We start from the raw sequence: 22,028 nt of genomic DNA, 5'->3' as shown, positions 1-22,028 counted from the left end.
TTTGCCACTTTTGTGTCAAAAACTGACATCTCATTCAATATGGAATGATACACAAAAGTCTACAGACTTTTGAGGTGGTTGAGGAGAAATTGAGCAGATTGGCAGTGTGAATTATTCTGCATGCTCTTTTCTTCATCAAAGATACTTGGTATAGACTTGGAGATGGCTTTGTTGAGAACCTTGGCTCTGTCTGCTGCAATAGCATTGATCTTCCAGTGGTCATCCATTTCAATTCCGTCCCATTTCTTGCTTTCATGTCAATCCATGGTCTCATGCACTGCCAGAATGAGACTACCTGAAAATTGGAGGAACAATACCTCATCTTCCATTATGGATACCCTCCAACCATATGGTATTAACATCACCTTCTCCAGTTTCTGTTAAATTCCCCCCCCCCCCCCCCACTTTGTCGCCTTTCTCCCAGTGCATGTTTCTCTTTTTTTTCCCCGCTGTCAAAATCATTTCTCACCTTTCCTATTATATCCAGTGAACATATTTTTGTCTGGACTCTTCCCCTCCCATTCCTCCAGCATTTGTGTTTTTATTACAATCACAGCGTCTTTAGACTTTTGTGTATCATTCCATATTGAATGAGATGCCAGTTTTTGACACAAAAGTGGCTGGAGAAAGTGGTAAATTATGAAGGTAGTGATTCTGTGGTCACTGACAAAAATTAGGATATACTTAAGGGCTGAAGTTCTGATAGTTTTACTATGGTGTTACTGACAATATTATTGACCAACCATTTTAAGCCACTGATGGGTATGGACTGGGTCTTTCAATTCTTGCATGTCAATGTAGTTTGCATTCAGCAAAGAAATATTTCTATCAATTCTGTAATGTTATCCCATTCTGAGAGAACAGGGAAGGAAAATGTACTCTCCCAATTACTCCCTCTAACTATGGAGTCCGTTTTCAAAATTAGCATTGGTAACTGCAATGAATTAGAGAGATTATTCAACCAGATGAAAATTAAAATGTGATTTTCTTAAAAAACGCGCTTTTTAAATCTGATTAGTTTAAATATAACAGTTGCCTCTGTTTAATGAAAATAATACACAGCTGTAAATATTATTTAGAGGAATTGCACATCTGTTTCTGTAACTTAAATGTTTTCCAAAACCATCCCACGTAGGATGTTGTCCACAGAAAGTGCCAATAGTTTTACACTAATTGGAGAAGCTTCTGATGGCGGGACAATGGAGAACCTAAGTCGAAGGTTAAAGGTAGATTTGTCTTCTCTAACATTTATGATTTTAATGTCTCCCAAATTTAAAAAAAAAATGCTCGTGAGATAATGTGCGTCTTGGTTACACAGTTTAGCACTTCTCCTTTCAGATTGCTGGTGGCTGAAAAGAAGTGATGCTCATAGAAAGGCAGAGGTGGCCAAGTTATTAAATATTTTCAAGGAAGAGATAGAGGTATCTCTTGGAACTAAAGGGATCAGTCAGTGTGGGAAGAAAGTATTATGTGGATGATCACCCATACTGAGCAGTAAACCAGGCATGAAATACTAAACTTTGTCTTTAATTCTTTTGTATATATAAAAACAATGCTAATTGTTGAATGAGAGCCTAAAATCCAAGAGGAAGTATGTTTATTCTTTAGGTTGATTTTGCAGATCTTGCTCATATGCCTTGAGATCTGAAGATTAAAAATATTTTTTATTGATATGTAATATTACACAATATTGCCTTCTGCCTGCCCTAAAGTAGATGAAATTAGTGTCACTCGGTGCCCCTTACAGTACAAGAGAAAGTAAAAGGTAGTTGCTTCAGAGTCACCAAGCGTCCGTGAATTTGCCTGGAAGATTGTGCTGGATAGTCATGGAGGTGGCACCCTATGACCTTTAGGAATCTCTTCTGTGAAAATTCTGTAAATTGAGTTATTTCCCGGGAGAGTCTTTGTAAATTATAAGTTTGCTGTTTTGGGATGATTTCCACATCACAATTCCTTGATCGCAGTTAACACCCTATGTCCATGGTCCAGAAGAGGCCAAGTTATTGTCGTCCAGGAAAGCCACTGCAAATTATGATTTTTTTTTTCTTTCAGAAAAATAAGTATGACAGAAGATGTGTGTGGTACATACAGGTTGTGTGTCACTGAATTCCTTCCCAATTTTTAAATAGGTGACTAGTGATCTATTTGACATAATGTCTGGTCAAACAGATGTAGATCACCCTCTTTGTGAAGAATGTACAGATACGTTGCTGGATCAATTAGACCAGCAGCTGAATGTAACAGAAAATGAATGCCAGAACTACAAGTAAGTCATTCAATATTAGTTGCACTGTACATGAGACTTCTTATCCAGATCAGTTTCAGATAGAGGGTAATAAAACTTTATTCAGTTCAGCTAAGACTTTAGTTATAATGTCCTATTGCATCTAACCAGCCCAACTGTCATTATTTATACTTTGGATTGTTAGCTTTAAGCTTAAAGTCCGAATGTGAGGGCCTTGAATCCAAACACAAGGGATAAATGAGAGGAGAAGCAGACAGTGGTGCACATGTAAACAACAAGCTGGAGACCCTTGAGAGACTGCGGATGCTGGATTCTGAAGCCGCATACAATCGAGGAAATCAGTGGTACTATCAATATCAATGAGGGAAAAAATTGTCAATGTTTTGAACTGGAACTCTTCACTCAAGACTGAGTATGTCAGATACCAGCTATCCGCCGTTTCCCTTCTGAGCTTTGAAGGGTTGCAGATCGAAACGATGACCATCCTTTTTCTCTCATCGACACTGCTCGATCTGCTGATTTCATTCAAATATTACAGCACCAGGCCCGGGTTTGAATCTGGAGCTGTCTGTATATTCTCCATGTGTTGGCATGTGTTTCTTCTGGGTGCTTTGGTTTCCTCCCACTCCAAAAATGTATGGGTGTTGTGGGTTAATTGGTGCATTTGGCTGGCATGGGCTAGAAGGGCCTGTTACCATGCTGCATTTTTTTATATTCCTTTTTAAAGAAAGGAACTGAAATTGTATTGAGCAGCAGTCAAACTCTCATTCATTGGATGTTGGCAAGGTCAGCTTAATTTGTCCATTCCTGACTGCCCTGCAGTGGTGAGGATGCTTTTATTTCAGATTTCCAACATCAGAACTTTACTGTTGGTATAACAGAATCCAAAAAACTGACCTGCTCTTTTCTATGCTCTAGATATCTTCTCTAACTGTAATGGTGATAAATAATCATTAATTCTAAGATAGTACTGTAATATGCTTAATTAATGTTTTGGAGAAATGTCTCTGGTTTTGTTGAATACAATGCTCCTAACTAAAATGAATGATTCAGGAATTGTTTAGAGATCCTTGAACAAATGAGTCAGGAAGATGAAGAGCAGCTTTTGGAAGAGCTAAAAATGCTGAACTCTGAAGAGAACCATCTAATTGAGGAACTTGCAAAAGTAGAAGAGAAACGGAAGAAGGTAGCAGATGACTTGGCCAAGGTTAGAGCGGAGACTGACAGACTCAATGAAGAAGAAGCTGAGTGAGTCAACAATTGTTAATATAATTCTTTCCAACTGGTAATCCATAATATTTATACTGCTTAATAAAAGTACACATGAAACTCTGCTATGTTGCCAGGAGTTTAGAATTTCTTACCAATTGTTAATGGAAGAGGGGTAATATCTGTACAAAATGAAGGGAGGAAAGTTTAGGGGAGACATCAGGGATAAGCTTCCACAGCCCCCCCCCCCTCCTCCGCACAGTTATGGGTTCTTGGAATGCCTTGGCAGGGATGGTGGTGGAGGCTGAAACATTAGGGGCATTTAAGACTCTCTTAGACAGGCACATGAAAGAAAAGAGGGTTATGAAGTAGGAAGGGCTTGTTGTTTTGGGTTAGGAATAAGTAGGTTGGTACAACATCAAGGGCTGTATTATACTGTAGTGTTCTGTGTTCTAAAATCTTGCATTAAGTAACAACCCCCCCACCTCTTTTCTCCACCACATCCACCCAATGATATTGTGAATGAATTTAAATGAATGACATTTTTCATCAATTAGTGCATAGGTGATAACAAGAAATAATTTGGTCAAGAAGAAAGGCTTGAGGGACTGTAATGTTTTTTGTCATGTTGTGAAATGTGAATTCAGAACTTTTTTTTGGGCAGCATGGTTGGCATGTTAGCATAACATCATTACAGCGGCAGCAATTGGGACTGGGATTCAAATCCCATGCTGTCTTTAAGGGATTTTCCCCATGTCTGCGTGGGTTTTCCCTGGGACTCCCTTTTCCTCCCACCATTCAAAATGTACCAGGGATGTAGGTTAATTGGGTGTAAATTAGGCAGAAATGATCTGTAACTGTGCTGTATGTATAAATTTAAAATTTATTTAAAAAATTATTTTCAAGCCAGAAATTTGCCATCTGCATCACAGAGCAGAATCACTAAAATCTGAGAATTGGGAACCATTTCAAGGGGTCTTTGTTTTTGCCACCACTCTGCTTTTTAAAAAAAAAACTGTTTAAATGCAAGCTAGTGGTTTTATAAACTATAAAAGACAAAAATTGTTTTCACTAAGGATTTCCTATTTCTAAATCTTGTAAAAACTAAAACCATTGCTGAACTAAGATTAATAGAGCATTTTTTGCATGCGCAAAAGGTACCAAAAGGAGTACTCGGAATTCAAAAGACAGCAACTGGAGTTTGATGATGAGCTGAAGAGTGTTGACAATCAAATGCGATACGCTCAGATTCAGCTCGACAAACTTAAGAAAACCAATGTTTTCAATGCCACGTTCCACATATGGTAAGGGCCACCTTGTATCTGTATTAAACTGGTAGTTCTTATTGCTGCTGTTATTATCAGTGGGCTTTTGATGTCAATTAAATGACAGATTTTTGATGTTGAAGAGTCCACATCAATGGAAGCAGTTACTAATATGGAGACAGGATTGTAAATTTATTTCTAATTCAGTTTTACACCTGTTGGTTTGTAGTCACTCAAAGATCATTCAGAAACTGTCAAACCTAGGGACACTGTCTTTGATATTATAGAATTTTGATTTTACTATTTTTTTAACCATTTACGATGGGCTAATGGCTGTTCTTCAGACCACTATTCAACCAATGCAGCACTCAGTAAAATGCATAACATCTTATTCCGATCGCGTGTAATTATTTATAATTAGATTATCTTTTGGGTATTGTTGGCACGATGTTAAACAAGAGATGTGAAATCTACTTGTAGAATACAGCTGCCACCAAATTTGTAATAACACAATTTGACCTTATTGTAGTCTTTGTCCCAGGATTATTACAGGAAAATCAGCAAAGATCTCGTTTTTAAATACGGGGATTGTTTGTGTTGGAATGTTCAACTGTGGTTGCTGGTCTCTGCCATTTGACTTGTAAAGTCCAAAGTGGTTGTTTTATTTGAATATACTAATTTCTCCTCAACCTCCTTGGGCTAACTAGATAACAAATTTCTTTTGTGATTGCAGTCATCATAATAAATTAAATGCATGCTTTCAAGTGACCAAAAAAAAAACACCATGATTTGTATCCTTAAATTGTCATTCTCATCAATGCCAGTTTTGCACAATATTCACATGAATTTTCACTTCAGAGAATGCAAAAGGGAATGGTGTAAATTTCTTGCAGCTCACTCATGAAGTAAATTATTCCCCATCCTCCAAACCTGGTAAATTGTGATTCCATATGCAGAGCTGCAGGGGAATAATGCATGTACTTTTTGGTCATTGCAGCTTTGCGTGATGTGAGAAGGGGCATTAAAATTAACATTTTAATTGTACATTACTTTTCAGTTTTATGAAAGTCGATGCTGTTAAATATTTTTTGACTTCAGTAACTATTGTCTATTTCTATTTTGGAGTAATTTTTCATTGCTGAACAATTTGAATCACAGGCACAGTGGACAGTTTGGTACAATCAATAACTTCAGACTAGGGCGACTACCAAGTGTTCCTGTTGAATGGAATGAGATCAATGCAGCTTGGGGACAGACTGTGCTACTTTTGCATTCGCTGGCCAACAAGATGGAACTTCGATTTCAAAGGTGCATTTTGAAACTGCGTCTGGTTTAGAGATGTTCAGCAGAGAAATGGGCCCTTTGGCCCATTGTCCTTGTAGGATGAAAGTAGAATTAGGATGACTTTTTATTTTAAATTTAGACATACAGCACGGTAACATGTCCTTCTGGCCCACAAGCCTGTGCTGCTCAATAACACCTATTTGATCTACAATCCTGTACGTTTTTGAAGGGTGGATGGAAACTGGAGCAACCAGACGAAACACACAAAGGCAATGGGAGAACATTCAAACTTACAGACAGCAATGGATTTGAACCTGAGTCGCTGGACTGTAACAGAGTTGTGCTAACCATGGTTACTTTCTGATGCAGATTTTTATTCCAACTGGTTTACTTAATAGTACTGTCTGTAGGCTATCCCATCTGCTGCACCCTGGAAAGACATTTTTGTCTTGGTGCAATAAAAACAAAATATGATGACTATCTGTTACAAATATTCTTCTGTATTATCAGTATTCTGACCTGCTTTCTTGAAAAATGTTTTTAGATGTGAGGAAATAAAAACACAGGAACTTCATTCAAAATTTTACCTTGAGCCAAGAAATATTGGGACAGGTGGACAAGAATAGACTTTTATGTGGATTGTAAAGGGAAGGAGGGAATTCTAGATCTTGGTATTGGGACAGCTAAAATGATGGCAGTGTGGAGAAGGATGGGGGATGTAAGAGGAACAAGAAATCAAATTCAGAAAGTGGAAAAGAGGAAAGCCTGAAGGATTTGTATGTGTAAAAGGTGTTGAATTCAGAGTCATGTCAGTAAGCCTAGTCAAGAGATGTGATGGAGAAGTAGTGGACAGAAGACATGAGAATAAGTGGTTTGGAGTAATTGATGGGGAAAACAAAAGCATTGGAAAGGCTATCAGACTGGAGGCTTATGACTCGTGTTTCGGGGATCGGTGCTGGGACCATTGTTGTTTGCCACCTATAACAATGATCTGGATGATAAATGTGTTAAATTGGATCATCAAATTTGCAGATGAGACAGTTTGGATGGATTGAGGACAGCAAGGAGGCTTTCAAAGCTTGCAGAGGGACGTGACCAGCTGAAAAATGGCAGATGGAATTTAATGCAGACAAGTGTGAGATGTTGCATTTTGGAAGGGCAAACCTAGAAAGGAAGTATACAGTAAATGATAAGGCACTGAGGAAAGACACTGAGGAGTGTGGTAGAACAGAGGGATCTGGGAATACAGACACAATTCCCTGAACGTGGTGACACAGGTAGGGTGTCAAGAGAGCTTTTGCCATATTGGCCTTCCTAAATCAAAGTATTGAGTGTAATAGTTGGGATGTTATGCTAAACTTGTACAAGACACGAGGCCAAATTTGGAGTATTGTGTGCAGTTTTGATCAACTAACTACGGGAAAGTTATCCATAAGATTGAAAGAGTGCAGAGACGATTTACTCAGATGTTGCCTGGACTTCAGGAACTGAGCTATAGGGAAAGGCTAAAAAAGTTAGGACTTTATTCCCTGGAGTGTAGAATAATTGGGAGAGATATAAAATTGAGGGGGATAGACAAGAATAAATGTAGATAGGCTTTTTCCACTGATGGTAGGTAAGATGCAGATCAGTGGAAGGTGAAAGGGGGAACTTCACACAGTCATGGGTGTGAGGTACCAGTTGAAGTGGTGATTGCAAGTTCACTTTTAACATTTAAAAAGAATTTGGACAGGTACATGAATGGAAAAGGTATGTAGGTCGAGGGACTAGATGCAGGTCAGTGGGATTAAGAAGAAAATGGTTTGGCAGATTAGAAGGGCTTAAGTGGCCTTCTGCTGTAATATTCTAGGGTTCAAATACCTTTGGTAGGATAGATACCATGGAAGTAGAATTGGGATGACTTTCTAATGTATGGTGGGTTGGAAGCTCATCTTGGGGTTAGATAATGCTTTAAAGTTTCAATCAGTCTGGTTTAAGCTGAGATAGTAGTCTGAGAGGGAGATAGAATTGGTGGCAATGAATGGAGTTTCTGGCATGGAAGAAGATTGGTTTTATTATAACCCCCCTGATGGTGGAGTAATTGAATATGGTCAAGGTACTTGAAATGGATGTTGTCAGTATATGTATAGAATATGATGTAGCATTTTCAAATATTGTACAAACACAATATGCAGAATCAATTTTTGGGATCACCTTGGTTGACAAAGTGGGGACATGAGAGAAATTCCTCAAGTTTCTCTAGTTGAGAATCAAAAAGTAATTGGAACCAGGGTAGTCCCTTTTTTGAGCAGTAAGTTTGAAGGCAGATGTTTTGCCCAAGACACTAATTTTTTCAGTGGCAGAAACTGAACTAACATGTCCAATGGATCACCTGATGTACGTGCCATTGGAGAAAGACCATGTAGGTGATTTTACATGAGTTTATTTTGCCACGGGTTTCCTTGCATCATAAACAATTTCATATAAAATTATATGAAACAACAACTTTTTTTCTTAAATGCACAATTATGTACAAGGCATCTCCATTTTATAGGTACCGTCTTGTTCCTTACGGTAATCATTCATACCTGGAATCTCTTATGGACAGAACAAAGGTCTGTACCTCATTAATAAAATTATCTTTCACCTTGTTTTAACTAAAATGTGCTTTAAGAAAAATTCTCATTTTATCTCAATAAATTTGGAATTAAAAGTTGTAATATGAAAATAAAACATGCTTAAAATAGTACTCAAAAAATTCAGTTGTGAAAAGGGGAAGAAAACAGCAGCATTAGAAATCTAGGTAAACTAATATCCCATGACTAAATAATGATCTTGGGGAAATCTCAAGCCACTCCATTTGAGCCAATGTCCAGTTTGTCATCCCATTCCCTTTAAAATGATTTTCTATGTTCTTTGAGATTGCAATTAAAATGGGGTCAAAGTGCTTTCATGTGCAATTCAATGTTGTGTTATTGTTATTAGAATTTAAATAATTTCATTCCCATCATTGATATTTTTCTCATATCATTACTTCTATTCTTTTTAAATGTGTGTTGTCCTTAGCTAGTCTCAGAGAAATGGGTATCATGTGATACTCTTCTGTTAATTTTATTTGGGGTAAATGAATGGCTCTTTATCAGAAACAAGTTGATCGTAAGAAAGTGCAGGTTCATACAAAGGTCTGATGGAATGATGGATGAAAGTTTGCTTTTCCTTATCCCACTGTCTTCCCAGGTTAGCAGTGTCATGGGGAGGAACAAGAGAGATTATACCATATGGAAAGTGAAATTCTCTTTAATTTTTTTAATTGTTATTTGATATTGGTTCCAGGAATGGGAGAACACAGTCAGGTTTTACCATTAAATATAGAAGAAGTTAAACCAATTACTCTGGGAGTGAAAGGTCTGTTTTCAGTTTTGTACCTGATGTTTAATTTTCTGATGTAGGAGCTGCCCTTGTATTGTTCTGGAGGATTGCGATTCTTCTGGGATAACAAATTTGATCATGCTATGGTGGCTTTTCTGGACTGCGTTCAACAATTTAAGGAAGAGGTAGAACGAGGTGACACTGGCTTCTGCTTACCATACAGGTATTTGATTGGTTAACCAGTTAGATGTAATCCTAGTCAAAAATAGTACAAGATTTCCCTTCAAAACCGTGCATTCACCATCTGAGTTAATTTAATTGGGAAGCCAAATAGAAGCCAATGTTTAAAGGTGTGTATCCATGTAGAATGACAGTATCTGAAACAGCAGAAACAAGACTCCCAATTGCATATTCAGACCATTTTCTATTTCAAAGAGAATAACATTTAATATACATATTATGGCACAATCGATTTTCAAAAAAAACTCCAAGAAAACAAAGGGTCAATTGATTAAAAGGACATTTCCAGCAAGAGATTCTTTGGCTTCCATGACTATTGATTTTTGTAATCCTTCTTGCATTCCTTCATTAAGTTATGAAAATAATCTATTTTCAATTGTGATAATAAAGGCCAAGGAATAGCATGTTTCTATTTGTAAAGAACACGAAGAATCAAACTTGTTTATTTATATTTATCAACTTTGCATGTATTGAAATATATAAGCTATGTTTACTACTTGAGTTGATATTTGAGTGTATGATATGACAGAAAAATCAAATGAGTCTGATATAAACATAGTTTAAGAATTCTTAATGATTTTTAATAACCTGTTTGATGGACACAGTTCATCATTATGTTGATCACTAAGCATTTCACTGCTTATCTGCACATCTTCAGAACTTCTAAACCATGAGCACACCTGAGAAACTAATAACTGAAAGTAACTTAGTGGCCAAAAATACTATACTGTTCTTGTAAGTCAAGTGAAGAAATGTCCAAGGGTTGAATAACAGGTAGTTAACTTTGCATTAAAAATTTTTACTTTTCCAACATAGGATGGATGTGGAAAAAGGAAAGATTGAAGATACAGGAGGAAGTGGAGGATCATATTCTATTAAAACTCAATTCAACTCTGAAGAACAGTGGACTAAAGCACTCAAATTTATGCTTACCAATTTAAAATGGGGACTGGCTTGGGTGTCTTCTCAATTTTACAATAGATGATATTCATACAATAGATTACATCAAATTTCCTTGTTGAATTTGATTTTGCTGAAACCTTATTCCTTGAGTTTAACTTGTTACTGCCAGAAGAAAGTAGTGTCTGTTCCCAGAAGAATCAACCACAAGATGTCAAGTGTGGGGAAAAGTTGAAGAACTGGCTGGCATAGTGTATTTATCTTTTATTTAAGGACACTGTTTCAATCATCAGATTTGAACTTTTTTTTGTCTGTTTGCTATTTGTATACTTTTATTTAATTCCTCAAGAAACTTGGGGTTGAATCCCAAAGGTGTTCCCAATTCATCATTAGCCGGCCATAGTGACTGGTATAAGGCATAAAAAGGAATGTCACTTGCTGCAAAACAAATTTCAGTTTGATTGTAGCATACCATTAGACCTCTTCTACGCACTGCACCCATCCTGAGATTACTGAATGCTCAAGAGATTTATTGCCCGACATTAAAATTTCTCTCCCAAGCACAGGACTATGGGAGGGTCAAAATGTTGTATGTAAAGATTGTATAGAATTTAATAAGATGAGTGGACAGTTACAAGTGTTTTGTGCAAATCTGATTTTTCTATGGTATGATTTTTAGACAATGTTGATTGAATTAAGGTGAATTTTCATATGCTTTAGTGTTGAGTCTACAATAAATATCAGACACCTATGTGACATGGTGAGTGATAACGTAATGGGTTGGAATGATTATAAAAGACCAAAGATAACAAATTAAGTTTTGTGTGTTATACTGGTGGATGTAGAGCATACACTGGTGTCATGGCTAACTGGGCAGGATGCATTTTCAGTTGAAGCATGATGGCATCCATAATAAAGGATTACATTTAAATCTAATCATTGTGTAATTTCCAGAATCTATTCTGCAGTGGAGTACTGTAAAATAAATGGTGTAATAGTCTGAAGAAATGATAGACTTCAGTGAAATTAAGTAATTATTTGAGAAAAGTAATTATTTATCCTAGTAATATAGTCTTCCATTTAGAATGTAATTAAATGGCTTTTATGAGACATAATTGAAAAACATGAAAACCTTGAAATAGATTTGCTAAATTAACATGATTTTCTCATGTTAAATATTATCTTTAACCATTATTTCAACTGAAAATGTTGTAATTGATATCTAAACATCTTGAATATATTTTAAAAGTTTTGCATTTAGTTTGATCTGGTATCATTTGCACATTGAATAATTTCTAAATCTTTTAATAGCCCAGCTGTTTCTATTCTGTCATTTTTCCAAGTAAATGGTCTGGAGTTTTGTGCTACTGTTCTAATGTTGGATTTGTCTATTTATGATTTAATTGTACCATCTAAAGAGATTTTGGTAAATAGAAACTATTTAACACACACCATTATAATTTAAAGAAGCAAGCATTTTTTATTTAAAGAATACCAGAAATTTACGATATAGTCTCTGCCATAATGTAAGATGGAAAATTGGAGCTGAGAATCGATGCCTCGGCAAGCTTTGTGTTCTTAAAATGTTAACTGCTGTAGTCTTTTGTGTATCTGTAAAATTACTTCAGTAAACATTCATTTTGTTCAACAAAAATGAAGAAACAGCTGTTTCATTTTTTTTTTAAAAAAAAACTTCATAACCTTTGCAGCCATTACATTAATGAATTTGCAACTTGGAAACTGCAGTTTTGTGTGAATGTTTTCAATATAAACAATTGTATGGGTGCCATTTGATGCAGTGTGGCAATGATAAAAGATTCACTTTCTACATGTAATGAATGTGGCCATAAATCAAAATATCTGGATTTTTCTATATTGTACTTGCCTTGATTATATTTTGAGTTGCTTGTTTCAAACTTAAATATGAGGTGTCTTGACCAAAAAAGTACTTTTATTAAAAAAAATTGTTGGTTTGGAGCAGTGGTTTTCAAACATTATCTTATTTCACATACCACTTTAAGCAATCCCTATGCTGTAGGTGCTCTGTAATTAGTCAGGAATTATTTAAGGTGGTGTTAATGGAGAAGGGTTCAGAGAGCTCATTGCTGTATCTGACCCGACCTTGTTGGTTTTCGTGCAGTTGGATAACCACGTTGAGGAACTTGGGGGGGCATCCGAGGCGCTCTAGTATTTGCCAAAGCCCTTTCCTGCTCATGGTGTCGAAGGCTTTGGTGAGGTGAACAAAGGTGATGTAGAGTCACCGCCAGTGGGCTGATATCGCCTCAAACCGTGCATCTTGGCGCCTCACAGTTCGGCGGGCAGCAACCTCCTTTGAAGAAGACCGCAGAGCCCACCTCACTGACAAAAGACAAAGGAGGAAAAACCTAACATCCAACCCCAACCAACAAATTTTCCCTTGCAACCGCTGCAACCGTGTCTGCCTGTCCCGCATCGGACTTGTCAGCCACAAACGAGCCTGTAGCTGACGTGGACTTTTACCCCCTCCATAAATCTTCGTCCGCGAAGCCAAGCCAAAGAAAGAAAGATTTTCAGAAGCAGTGTAGAAAGTGTCTGCAATTTGGAGTCAATTTATTATTTGTTTTTGGTATTTACGTTATACTCCTGATTATAAAGCAAAATCCTTTGACATGTATTGTTCCTCAAGGAAAGATCAGTTGAGTGACTTGTACTCAGGCTTCCAATTTCACCCTCTCAAATCCTGGCCACAAGCAGCCTGTGTGAAGTGTTTGGGTGCTAATTCCTGAGTTGGAGTCTGGTCTGCTACTGTGGTTTTTTTTACCCAGTAGGGTCCTCTCAGGCTTCTCCATGGCAAAGGGATATTCTGCTCTGGTGTGCTTTACTAATCCACTGCTTCCTTGGAGCCCAAAACTCTGTCTGGGGTGCTGAATGCAGGTGCCACTATTTTGGATGCCGCAGCTCTAAGAATATTGATGTTTTAAAAATGGGATTTCTGCCCCATTCTACTGACAATTTAAATCTGCATGGACAAGGGCATGCAATAGAACCCTTTGGAGGAGATATGAAAAATTGTGGACCCACTCCTGTTGCAGTGCTGCCATCTTGATTTATAGGGAATGTACATAATGCTCCCATTATGTATGCATCTCAATTTTGTACTAGCTGGTTTCCCTCACCAAAACCTTTATACAAAACCAGCCTATGCAGTATCTCATCCCAAGAAGCATCTTTATGAATCTCCACTCCATACTTTTCAGAGCAATGTCCTTTCAATTTCATTAATCAAAACTGCACATGCGACTTGAAATACATCCTCACCAGTACTACAACGTCATTGTTCTTAAATTCGATAATCCCAGAGAATTTCCACCTTTTCTACCTATATTGTCACTAGAAATTACAAAGGTGATGAAGTGCTCACAGGTAGATGAATTGAGGTGGGGCAAGACTAAATGATATTACCAAAGATAGAAAATTCCCAATTTGGTTTTATATTGAAGTATGATCCCAAACTCTTGGGTCAAAGTGAATAGCCATGACTACAACCAGTAAGTTCTATTTCAGGCAGGAATGGAAAAGTTTCTTGGGAATAGTTTGTAAACAATAATATATTCACATAGTTATTAAAAAGGAGTTCATGATAAAATTGTTAACACCATAAAGATGCAAAGAAAATTGTTTTATTCTAGAAGAGACGTGTTGATTCTTGGCTCTTTATCATAAGTGCAACTATTTTGCCACATGCCATTCCAAAGGGAAATGAGTCACAATATTTACAGATCTAAAATACAGAAAAATTTGTTAAATAAGTGTTTTCCAGAAATGTTGTGGAATGTTACCTTTACCAACTAAGGTTGAACATTATAGAATGAAGTAAAAAGTTTTTTTTTTAAAAAAAACCAGCAACAACTTTTAGGTAAATCCCAACTTGAATTTCTGTAAAATCTTCCAAATTGTAGTGAAAGGAGTATATTTTGAGCTCTTACCAATTAACAATTGTCTGAAGTCAAATTATTTGAATTGGAGCAAGCAAATTGCATTGTTTATTATTTTTCTTAAATATTTATGGTTTTGACAAATGTACAAGCCAGTGATGGGACTGAAATCAAACCGTAACCGTAATTTTGTCATTTCCATTGAATTACTCACTTGATAGCTACAGAATTCCAGAAACCAGTAACTTCCAAAACTGGCATCTTTTTTCGGTAGATGACATCTACTTAAAGATGCAGTCGCATTCCACTATTTTATAAGTCCCTCCAAAATGCCATATATGGACATCCATTCAGCGGCACAATGGGGGCTCAATGGCTATCCATAATCCCTCACAGCTGACACCATTGTACCAATGCTGGAGAACTGAAGGGGGTCGTTGCCCTGGCGCTGATACGGCGGGGGAAAGGGAGAGACAGCAGTGTGATTCAGACAGGTAGGCAGGCTTAAACGGACCAAAATCAAAATTATTCCAAAATTTGGAAGATTCCGAACAACGGCAGGTGTCTGGAATGGATGATTGAGGATAAAAGGTTAGACAACTGTACTTAGAAATTAAACCTTCACACATACATTTTGGGTTTAAACATTTTACTTCAGAATATTAAGTTTCACTCAATCACATTAAGAATTTTCCACAGATTCTCTCTTTTTAAACAAAAATTAGTTTCAAAGTAATGTCTTGTTAATGATATATTAACAACATACTCATTTTAATGGTTTTCACCTGGAAAAATATGTTTTAATATTACTTGAGAAAACTCAGAGATACTTTCTTCTGTTACACCACTGATTGAGGCAAGTTGCTGCACAACCTTTTAAACAAGAGCACAAAATCAATGAATTGAGATAATTACGATTATGACATCAATGAACAAAATACTAGAGCAATAACATTTTAATAATATTTATATTGTTTGCTACCTTGCACCATGGTGTATAGTTCAGTATAAATGCACTTGTTCCAATAACCCCAACGGCTAAAAGCATGCAATCTTCCTTTACGGACAAAAATTTTGTTCTGTGATAAAGTTAAAATGTTACTGACTTTTGCAAATAGAAATTTATTACAACTATAACAAAGCTTTTAAATCATCAGTGCTCTTAATATCAAATAATTGGTTATTTTCTCTTTACCTTGCTTAGTGAACAACTCTTTCTCTAAGGAAGTCCCTTTGTGGATGAGTGGAAGATACTTTGCCTAACTCTTTTCAAACGCTGAGGCCTTTGTGTACTGGCCACCACAAAATATCTCGGTCCAATGCCAAGGAAAACAAATTCTGCTACCCTGTCAAGACACACCCCTAGACAAACTAACTCTGCAAGTGGACTCTAATCACCCTCCAGCAGACAATGCATGTACTCTCTCCTGCATCTTCCTCGGCATCCTCCTTCATTATCTTTACCTGTTTCCTTCTCTTCCCCCCCCCCCCCTTCCCTTTTGCCAGATCCCCTCTCAGCCACCTTTCACAATCCATCCTTTATGGCTCTCTCATCCCCAGTATCCTCTTATTTCAGGTGCCTGTTGCTCACTCTGCTGGAGCAACACCTTGTAGCTATGCTACCTGAAGTCTGATCTTTCACCTTACCTTAAACCCATTTTTGAAGACTAATGTCTTGGCTTGAGTGTGGATAGTGTGGAATTGATTATCTGTTAATTCTCAACCAAATAGTGAATAGATTACTGGATTTGAGGATGTTGTGAAAGCCTTGCATAAATTCCCATCCACATGTGCAAATACGTTTCATGACTATTTAAATCAAAGGAAAACAATACAGGACAACCTTAAAGCAGTGCAGCAGGAGCACAGAATGTGTAGGAAATTGAGGGAAAGGGAATTTCACGAGCCACTCGCCTGTCATTTGTAGTTCCCACATTGAATTATTAGCTACTTTAGCAGGCAACTTGGCTGAAAGTAAATCACCCTCAATCCCAAAGGCACTTGTAAGCAAGGTCATTTCTTCTTGAATTAGCTGGGAGTTGGGATGAGGGGCAAGTGGAGGCAATGGCCAATAACCATTTGTTATTCCAAAATGATCTTTTTAAAAGTGTTTATTTTTGAAAATCTACTTGTATACAATTATTTGATGTATAAATAAATTGAACTGGTTCCATGTATTTTGTTTAACTTTTCACAATTTTAACATTTCATAAAATCGCAGAGATTCTGCAAATGCATTATATATAGATTTGTGGTAGTAAACAGTATGTGCTTGGAAATGCTTTCAATTGCCAGATACATTCCTGTTATTACCAAGATATATTATTGGGTTGGATTATGCTTGATCTGGCTCAGCTTCCCTGCCTTCTGTACAAGCATGCTTACTACTTGCAGCTCCATTGGTTGATAAACTGGTAGATCTGATTTCTAAGGTTGCCTTTATAAGGCACAGCACACCATAAGCAGTGACAAGTAAAATAGAGAGAACAAACCACTCACCTGTACTTCATTAATCAAGATTGGCAACCATATTCAAATAAATGGGAGATTGGGCTTGTTATGGCAACGTTCAACAGAGTTGTATCCAGTCTTTCAGCTCATTGCATTAATGCCTTGGTAGCTGAGTGGGAAATCAAACAGTGGCATCTCCTATCCAACTGTTCTCTATCAAGAATGGAAGTTAGACACCAGCTTTTGCCACAAGAAGGATATGGAGGAGCAGCATGATTCTGCCATTTCACCCTATGAGTCCATGCTGCCCAATGTTGAGCAGTGGGAGGAAACCAGAGCCCCTGGTGAAAATCCACGCAGGCACTAGGAGAATGTGCCAACTCCTTACAGAGAGTACAGGATTCAAACCCTGGTCCTGATCGCTGGTGCTGTAAAGGGTTTGCTCTTACCACGACAACAACTGTGCCGCCCAAATTGTACCATTCACCTTCCAATTTTACAGTCCTACTTAAAGCATTAAAATTGTTGTTGGGGCTATTTCATTGCTGCTATATTTATTTCAATTTGTGTGAAAACTATGTTAAATGCTTGATTTATGAGATATTTAACTGAACTAAATGCTTATCTGAGCAATTGACTGGGGAATTTCTTATAAACTATACTTCTATCTTAAGTAAGCTGCAAACATTGAACTCACTGTTTATGAATAAAGACCAAATGTAATCAAAAATAAGAGTTTAAGCCTAATTAGATTCTAACACAAACAAAATTACTTGCCTTTGTAATTCAGTTGGTGTAGAATTTTCGATAGCAATTTTTAATAAGTTTTCATAGATAGTGTTCCTCATTAGGTAAACAAACATCAGCACCTTCAGAGAAATACTGTGCAGGGGCTTCACCGGAACTGACGGATCATTGTAGCCTAAAAGCATAACATTAAAGTATTCTGAAAAGAATTAGCCCATTCTTTACAAATAATTTCTGCAAAGTTCTTAAATGTATCTACTTTTCACATTGTATCATCAAATAATGCCACACTATTAAATTTGCTGTTTTTAAGAAACATTATTTATATTGGTCATTTAAAGCATAATATTAGTAAACGGTCAGATTAATCTTGTTGCTGCCAGCGTTAATAGATTGATTAAAATCAATCTACCTTTTACGTCAATATGAGAGCCTTGGTGCAGCAGAGGTTTACATTTCAGTTGGCTTAGATATCATGAAGAGAAGAGAATATGGAGCAAGCCAAGGCAAGAAGCTTTTTCACTTTGAAAGCACAGGAAAATAAAATGAAATTGAGTGGGATGGATTTAAAAAATGACCATGCATAATCAAGTAATACCCTGAAACAGTTTCTGAATAAATAAAAGATAAAACACATCGTTAAGATATTTTAAAAGTATGTGGAACTGGAAGAGATGAAGAGACCAATACAGTTCTAATGGAATATTTTGTGTACAAGAGGGGCACATTCACTGTAGGTAATAATGAAAATTGTGGAAATATTGAATATAGTAAAATAGGAAATATTAACAGTTTTATAAATAGTGATGTCCAAATGAATAAATTTCAAAGCCTTAAGAGAAGAAAGGAAACTGACAGTCATTTTCCTTTCCTCTTGTGTCACATGTCAGTTAACTGTTAATGATAGAGACATGACAGGGGAAACATTCTAATGGACAGTATAATTTGAAGATAGGCAGACGATTAAGTGCAGTCATCACTTTTTGGGGAAAAGCAAGTCAGACATTGACTTTTAAGGAGGTAACAAGGACTGACGGGAAGTTCATTTACCATGCACTATCCACGGATCTTAGCGAGACAGATTACAAGGTTCCATGTGAAAAACTGATAAGAATAAAGGTCAAGGAATCCAAGTGAAAATAGCAAGTGTGATCACAATGGTATTGGCTGAGTGCTATTTTAACAACTGGGGAACTATTTACTGTTGGCGTCCACAGGGCTTTGCATACATCAATTATGAACAAGGAGGAAACGAGTACAAATATAACAATTCAAAGGTTGGTGAAGACATCAGATAAATTGACTAATCAAACGGAAAAAGTGAAAAATGTAATTCAATGCACAGAGAGAGAGAGAGAGAGAGAGAGAGAGAGAGCATTAGCAGAGGGTAAACAAACCCAAGTTATTATTGAGAAGAACACAGAAACAAACGTATCTCTTGTTATTTAAAAGTGGCTGAGGTGTACCTCATAAGAACAGTCAGCATGTTTTTTTTAAAAAAACCCACAGAATAAGTAAAGATTCCTGGTTATAAATAACTAGAAATATCTGTACATGTACACAACTACTGTGGCTGCTTAATGATGAAATGAAAATCTCACATTTGTAACACCTTTTGGTCAGGGCATCATGAAGAGCTTCACAGCCAAATGAATAATTTTGAAATATAACCCATGTTGTAATGTTGAAAATTAGGTACTTCATTTGGACTAGGAGTCCACGAAGAGCAATGTGACCATAACCTGATAAACTCATGTTGTGTTATTGTTTCAGCAAGAAATACTAGCAGGACAAATGAGCAAAATCCTAAACTAAATTTGCATTTCTGCAAGATCCCTTCCTATAGATTAAATGCTGTATTTGATTAATATATAATTTACTGTTAGTAAATGTTTATTAAAACATTTTCACTCACCCATGACTTCTAACAGTATTTCAGTATGAGTGAAAGGAGAAGGAACATTGACTTGAAAACTCAGAGTTTTCAGAACAAGGAGCTCCGAATTGAGAAGATCTTCCTTTTTGTATGAGTAACCAAGAGATTGAAGAAATTTAAGGGCCATGCTAATATCAACAATCTGGAGAAATAGATACATATAAAAAAAGTATGTACTGGGTTCCACTGAAACTTCTAGACTGAATTTGTATTGAATATCCTGTTGACATCACACAAAAATGTTCAAGAAAGTTACCTGATAATGGAATGAGATCTTGCTTGCTATTTGAACACAAGACATGATTCGTAGCACAAAATGTTCTTGGATTGTAATCTGCATTTGTATCCAATCAATTTTTTCTGTGTCTTTATCAGAACCTGGGCATGTAGATGAATAAAGTTTATCAATGTATTGAATCATAAACCTGCAAAACAAAATTAAAAACTAAATTAAAATAACAAAATGCAAGTGCCATTTCAATTGGCCTTATTATTGATTTCAAAAACAATCTTGGCATCCTTAAATACCTGCATGTAATTGGGCTCGAGTGATGAAAAAAATGGTTTACATAAACGTTTGTACTGAAATGTTGCCACAAAACAATGAATAATAAATTCTGAATCTGAAAACTACATTTTCAAATTTTCTCCTTTTCATCCCCCCTCACTGCATTACACTGTGAAAGAGTCACAGAAACTGCTTTATTATTCCTTAGGCAACAGGGATTGAATAATAGAGATTAGATAGTCTGGGACAATTTTCCATGGAGCAAAAGAGGTGACTTTATAAAGGCATTCAATTATGCGGGAGCAGAGAGTCTTTATCCTAGGGTAGGAGAGTCTAGAACTAGAGGGCATTGGATTGAGAGGAATTTTTAAAAAAAAAGGGATTTGAGATTTTACCCCCCCCCCCACCCCCATGCAACATTACTGCTAAAGGAGGAGCAGGCAACAGGGACCATTACAACATTTAAAAATATTTGAGCAGAAACACAGATGGATATGGGCCAAACACATCTTGGGGCTTATCCAAAAATAAAGTATTTCAGGTTGGTAACGTGAGATCACGCACGAACAATAAATCTGAAACAGAGCCAAAAAGCGATTAGCGGTGACAGTTTCCACGGTGTACAATTCTAAAAGAACAGATTGCAGTCTAACCACAATCACTTCAAAAATTAGACGTTGCCAAGGTCTAAATATCTTCCTAGGGTTATAATTCTGGGGGGTGGGGGGGGGGCTTCCTAATCACATTTAAAGCATCACCATCGTTTACTACCTATGTCTTACTCTCATTACCTGTCCAGTATTTCCACTGCTTGGTATCTGGTCACCTGATGGAGACCCAGTTGCTCACAAAGGCGGAAAACAAACTCTGTGAGGAGAGAGGGGTTATTTGCAACGAGACAGTTTAGACCAAGTGCCCCCTCCTCCTCCTCCCCTCCCCCTCCCTCCCCCTCTACCCCTCCCCCCACCTCCCCCCTCCCCTCCCCCCTTCCCACCACCTCCCCCCTTCCCCCACCTCCCCCTCCCCTCCCCCTTCCCCCCACCTCCCCCCCTCCCCTCCCCCCTTCCCCCAACCTCCCCCACCACAAACTCGGACGCCGGGCATCACCTATTAATTTGGACTTTTTGAAACTTCCTGCGTGCTGGGAGAGCCGAGACAGGTTAGCTTCATTCTCTTTGGCCACACCGACCAGGAGCTCCTCCAGCATCTCCGGCGACGTGGCGACGAACGCCACCTCGGGCGATGGCTGGGAGCGGGCCCGCCTCCCCTTCCCTTTGACAACCAGCACCGCCGTCATTTTCCCGCTCTGCTCCGAGACCCCTGGAAGGGGGGGAGGGGGGGGCACCTCTCCTGCCCGTCAGCCTTACTGATGGACCGAGGAGCTGGCCTGGTCCTCACCTCGAAGGCGCGACGCAAATGGCGGCGCACTCGATCGCATGCTGGCCGGGGACGCCCGGTTTCGTGTCTGGGCGCATGCGCAGGAGCCGGGAGGCCTGGGCGCACGCGCAGGAGCCGGGAGGCTTGGGCGTCCAAACACGCGTGCGCAGGCCATCGACCTGATCAACCCCCGTGCCCCCCCCCCCAACACGCATGCGCAGGCCACCTCCCTGATCGCCCAAGCACGCATGCGCCGGACGAAGTTCCCTGCCAGCGCTGGTGCCGTCAGGTTTGTGCTCCCTGCTGCGTGCAGTCGATATTTAACGGGACCAAAATTTCTTTAGAAGCACCTGGAGTGGGGAAGGAACAACGTGGACGAAGAGGGAGTGAGTTTCCTTTCATTTATTCTGGAAAAACTTCCAAAAGCTTTTGAGTAAAAAATAAACTTGCATTAGAGATTTCCACATCTTCAGGATGGCCCCAACTCAACCACAACTAATGGAGATACTTTTGTATAGAAATATAATCCTTGTTGTGCTGTGGGGAATCATTTGGAAAAGCCTTTACTGGCACGATGTAGCTCTTGGAACAAAGGAATGGTTTA

General features: G+C 37.9%; 2 protein-coding genes across 9 annotated transcripts in view; one reads left to right on the top strand and one right to left on the bottom strand.

Annotated features, from left to right (window-relative positions):
• The window catches only part of becn1 (beclin 1, autophagy related), a 33,109-nt gene extending 20,964 nt beyond the window's left edge, over window positions 1–12,145 (top strand). For 4 of the 6 annotated variants that reach the window (XM_069907286.1, XM_069907289.1, XM_069907288.1 and 1 more), the window contains 8 exons: window positions 1,136–1,226; window positions 2,130–2,266; window positions 3,299–3,493; window positions 4,612–4,758; window positions 5,878–6,027; window positions 8,537–8,597; window positions 9,432–9,574; window positions 10,408–12,145. In XM_069907286.1, the coding sequence (XP_069763387.1) occupies window positions 1,136–1,226; window positions 2,130–2,266; window positions 3,299–3,493; window positions 4,612–4,758; window positions 5,878–6,027; window positions 8,537–8,597; window positions 9,432–9,574; window positions 10,408–10,576 (1,093 nt within the window). In that variant the 3' untranslated portion in view covers window positions 10,577–12,145. The remainder of the gene's footprint in view (window positions 1–1,135; window positions 1,227–2,129; window positions 2,267–3,298; window positions 3,494–4,611; window positions 4,759–5,877; window positions 6,028–8,536; window positions 8,598–9,431; window positions 9,575–10,407) is intronic. The other 2 variants (XM_069907290.1, XM_069907291.1) reach the window with 2 other exon arrangements.
• Window positions 12,146–15,037: 2,892 nt separating this feature from the next.
• On the bottom strand, window positions 15,038–21,607 carry cntd1 (cyclin N-terminal domain containing 1). Of its 3 annotated transcripts, none has more exons than XM_069907293.1 (7): window positions 21,446–21,607; window positions 20,839–20,914; window positions 19,796–19,964; window positions 19,519–19,681; window positions 17,634–17,778; window positions 15,388–15,484; window positions 15,038–15,278 (listed from the first exon to the last, which is right to left on the bottom strand). In XM_069907293.1, exons 1-7 carry the CDS (start codon window positions 21,597–21,599, stop codon window positions 15,177–15,179), a joined length of 906 nt encoding a protein of 301 aa, XP_069763394.1. In that variant the 5' UTR covers window positions 21,600–21,607; the 3' UTR covers window positions 15,038–15,176. The 3 variants fall into 3 exon arrangements, with proteins under 3 accessions (XP_069763394.1, XP_069763393.1, XP_069763395.1); XM_069907292.1 differs by having other exon boundaries at window positions 21,155–21,518; XM_069907294.1 differs by lacking the exon at window positions 15,388–15,484 and having other exon boundaries at window positions 21,155–21,518.
• Between the last annotated feature and the right edge of the window lie 421 nt (window positions 21,608–22,028).

The sequence above is a fragment of the Narcine bancroftii genome, chromosome 12 (assembly GCF_036971445.1).
Source record: "Narcine bancroftii isolate sNarBan1 chromosome 12, sNarBan1.hap1, whole genome shotgun sequence".
Lineage (NCBI taxonomy): Eukaryota > Metazoa > Chordata > Chondrichthyes > Torpediniformes > Narcinidae > Narcine > Narcine bancroftii.
The sequence above is the reverse complement of the archived record's forward strand: the minus strand, read 5'-3'. Positions and strand labels throughout refer to the sequence as shown.

Excerpts from the sequence above, each read along its gene's own strand:
- cntd1 (XM_069907292.1), bottom strand. The coding sequence starts at position 21,344 with ATGACGGCGGTGCTGGTTGTCAAAGGGAAGGGGAGGCGGGCCCGCTCC. Across the intron at positions 20,915-21,154 it reads CAAAAAGTCCAAATTAATAG|AGTTTGTTTTCCGCCTTTGT; the intron begins GTGATGCCCGGC and ends CTCTCCTCACAG. Across the intron at positions 17,779-19,518 it reads AATACTGTTAGAAGTCATGG|GCTACAATGATCCGTCAGTT; the intron begins GTGAGTGAAAAT and ends TTATGCTTTTAG.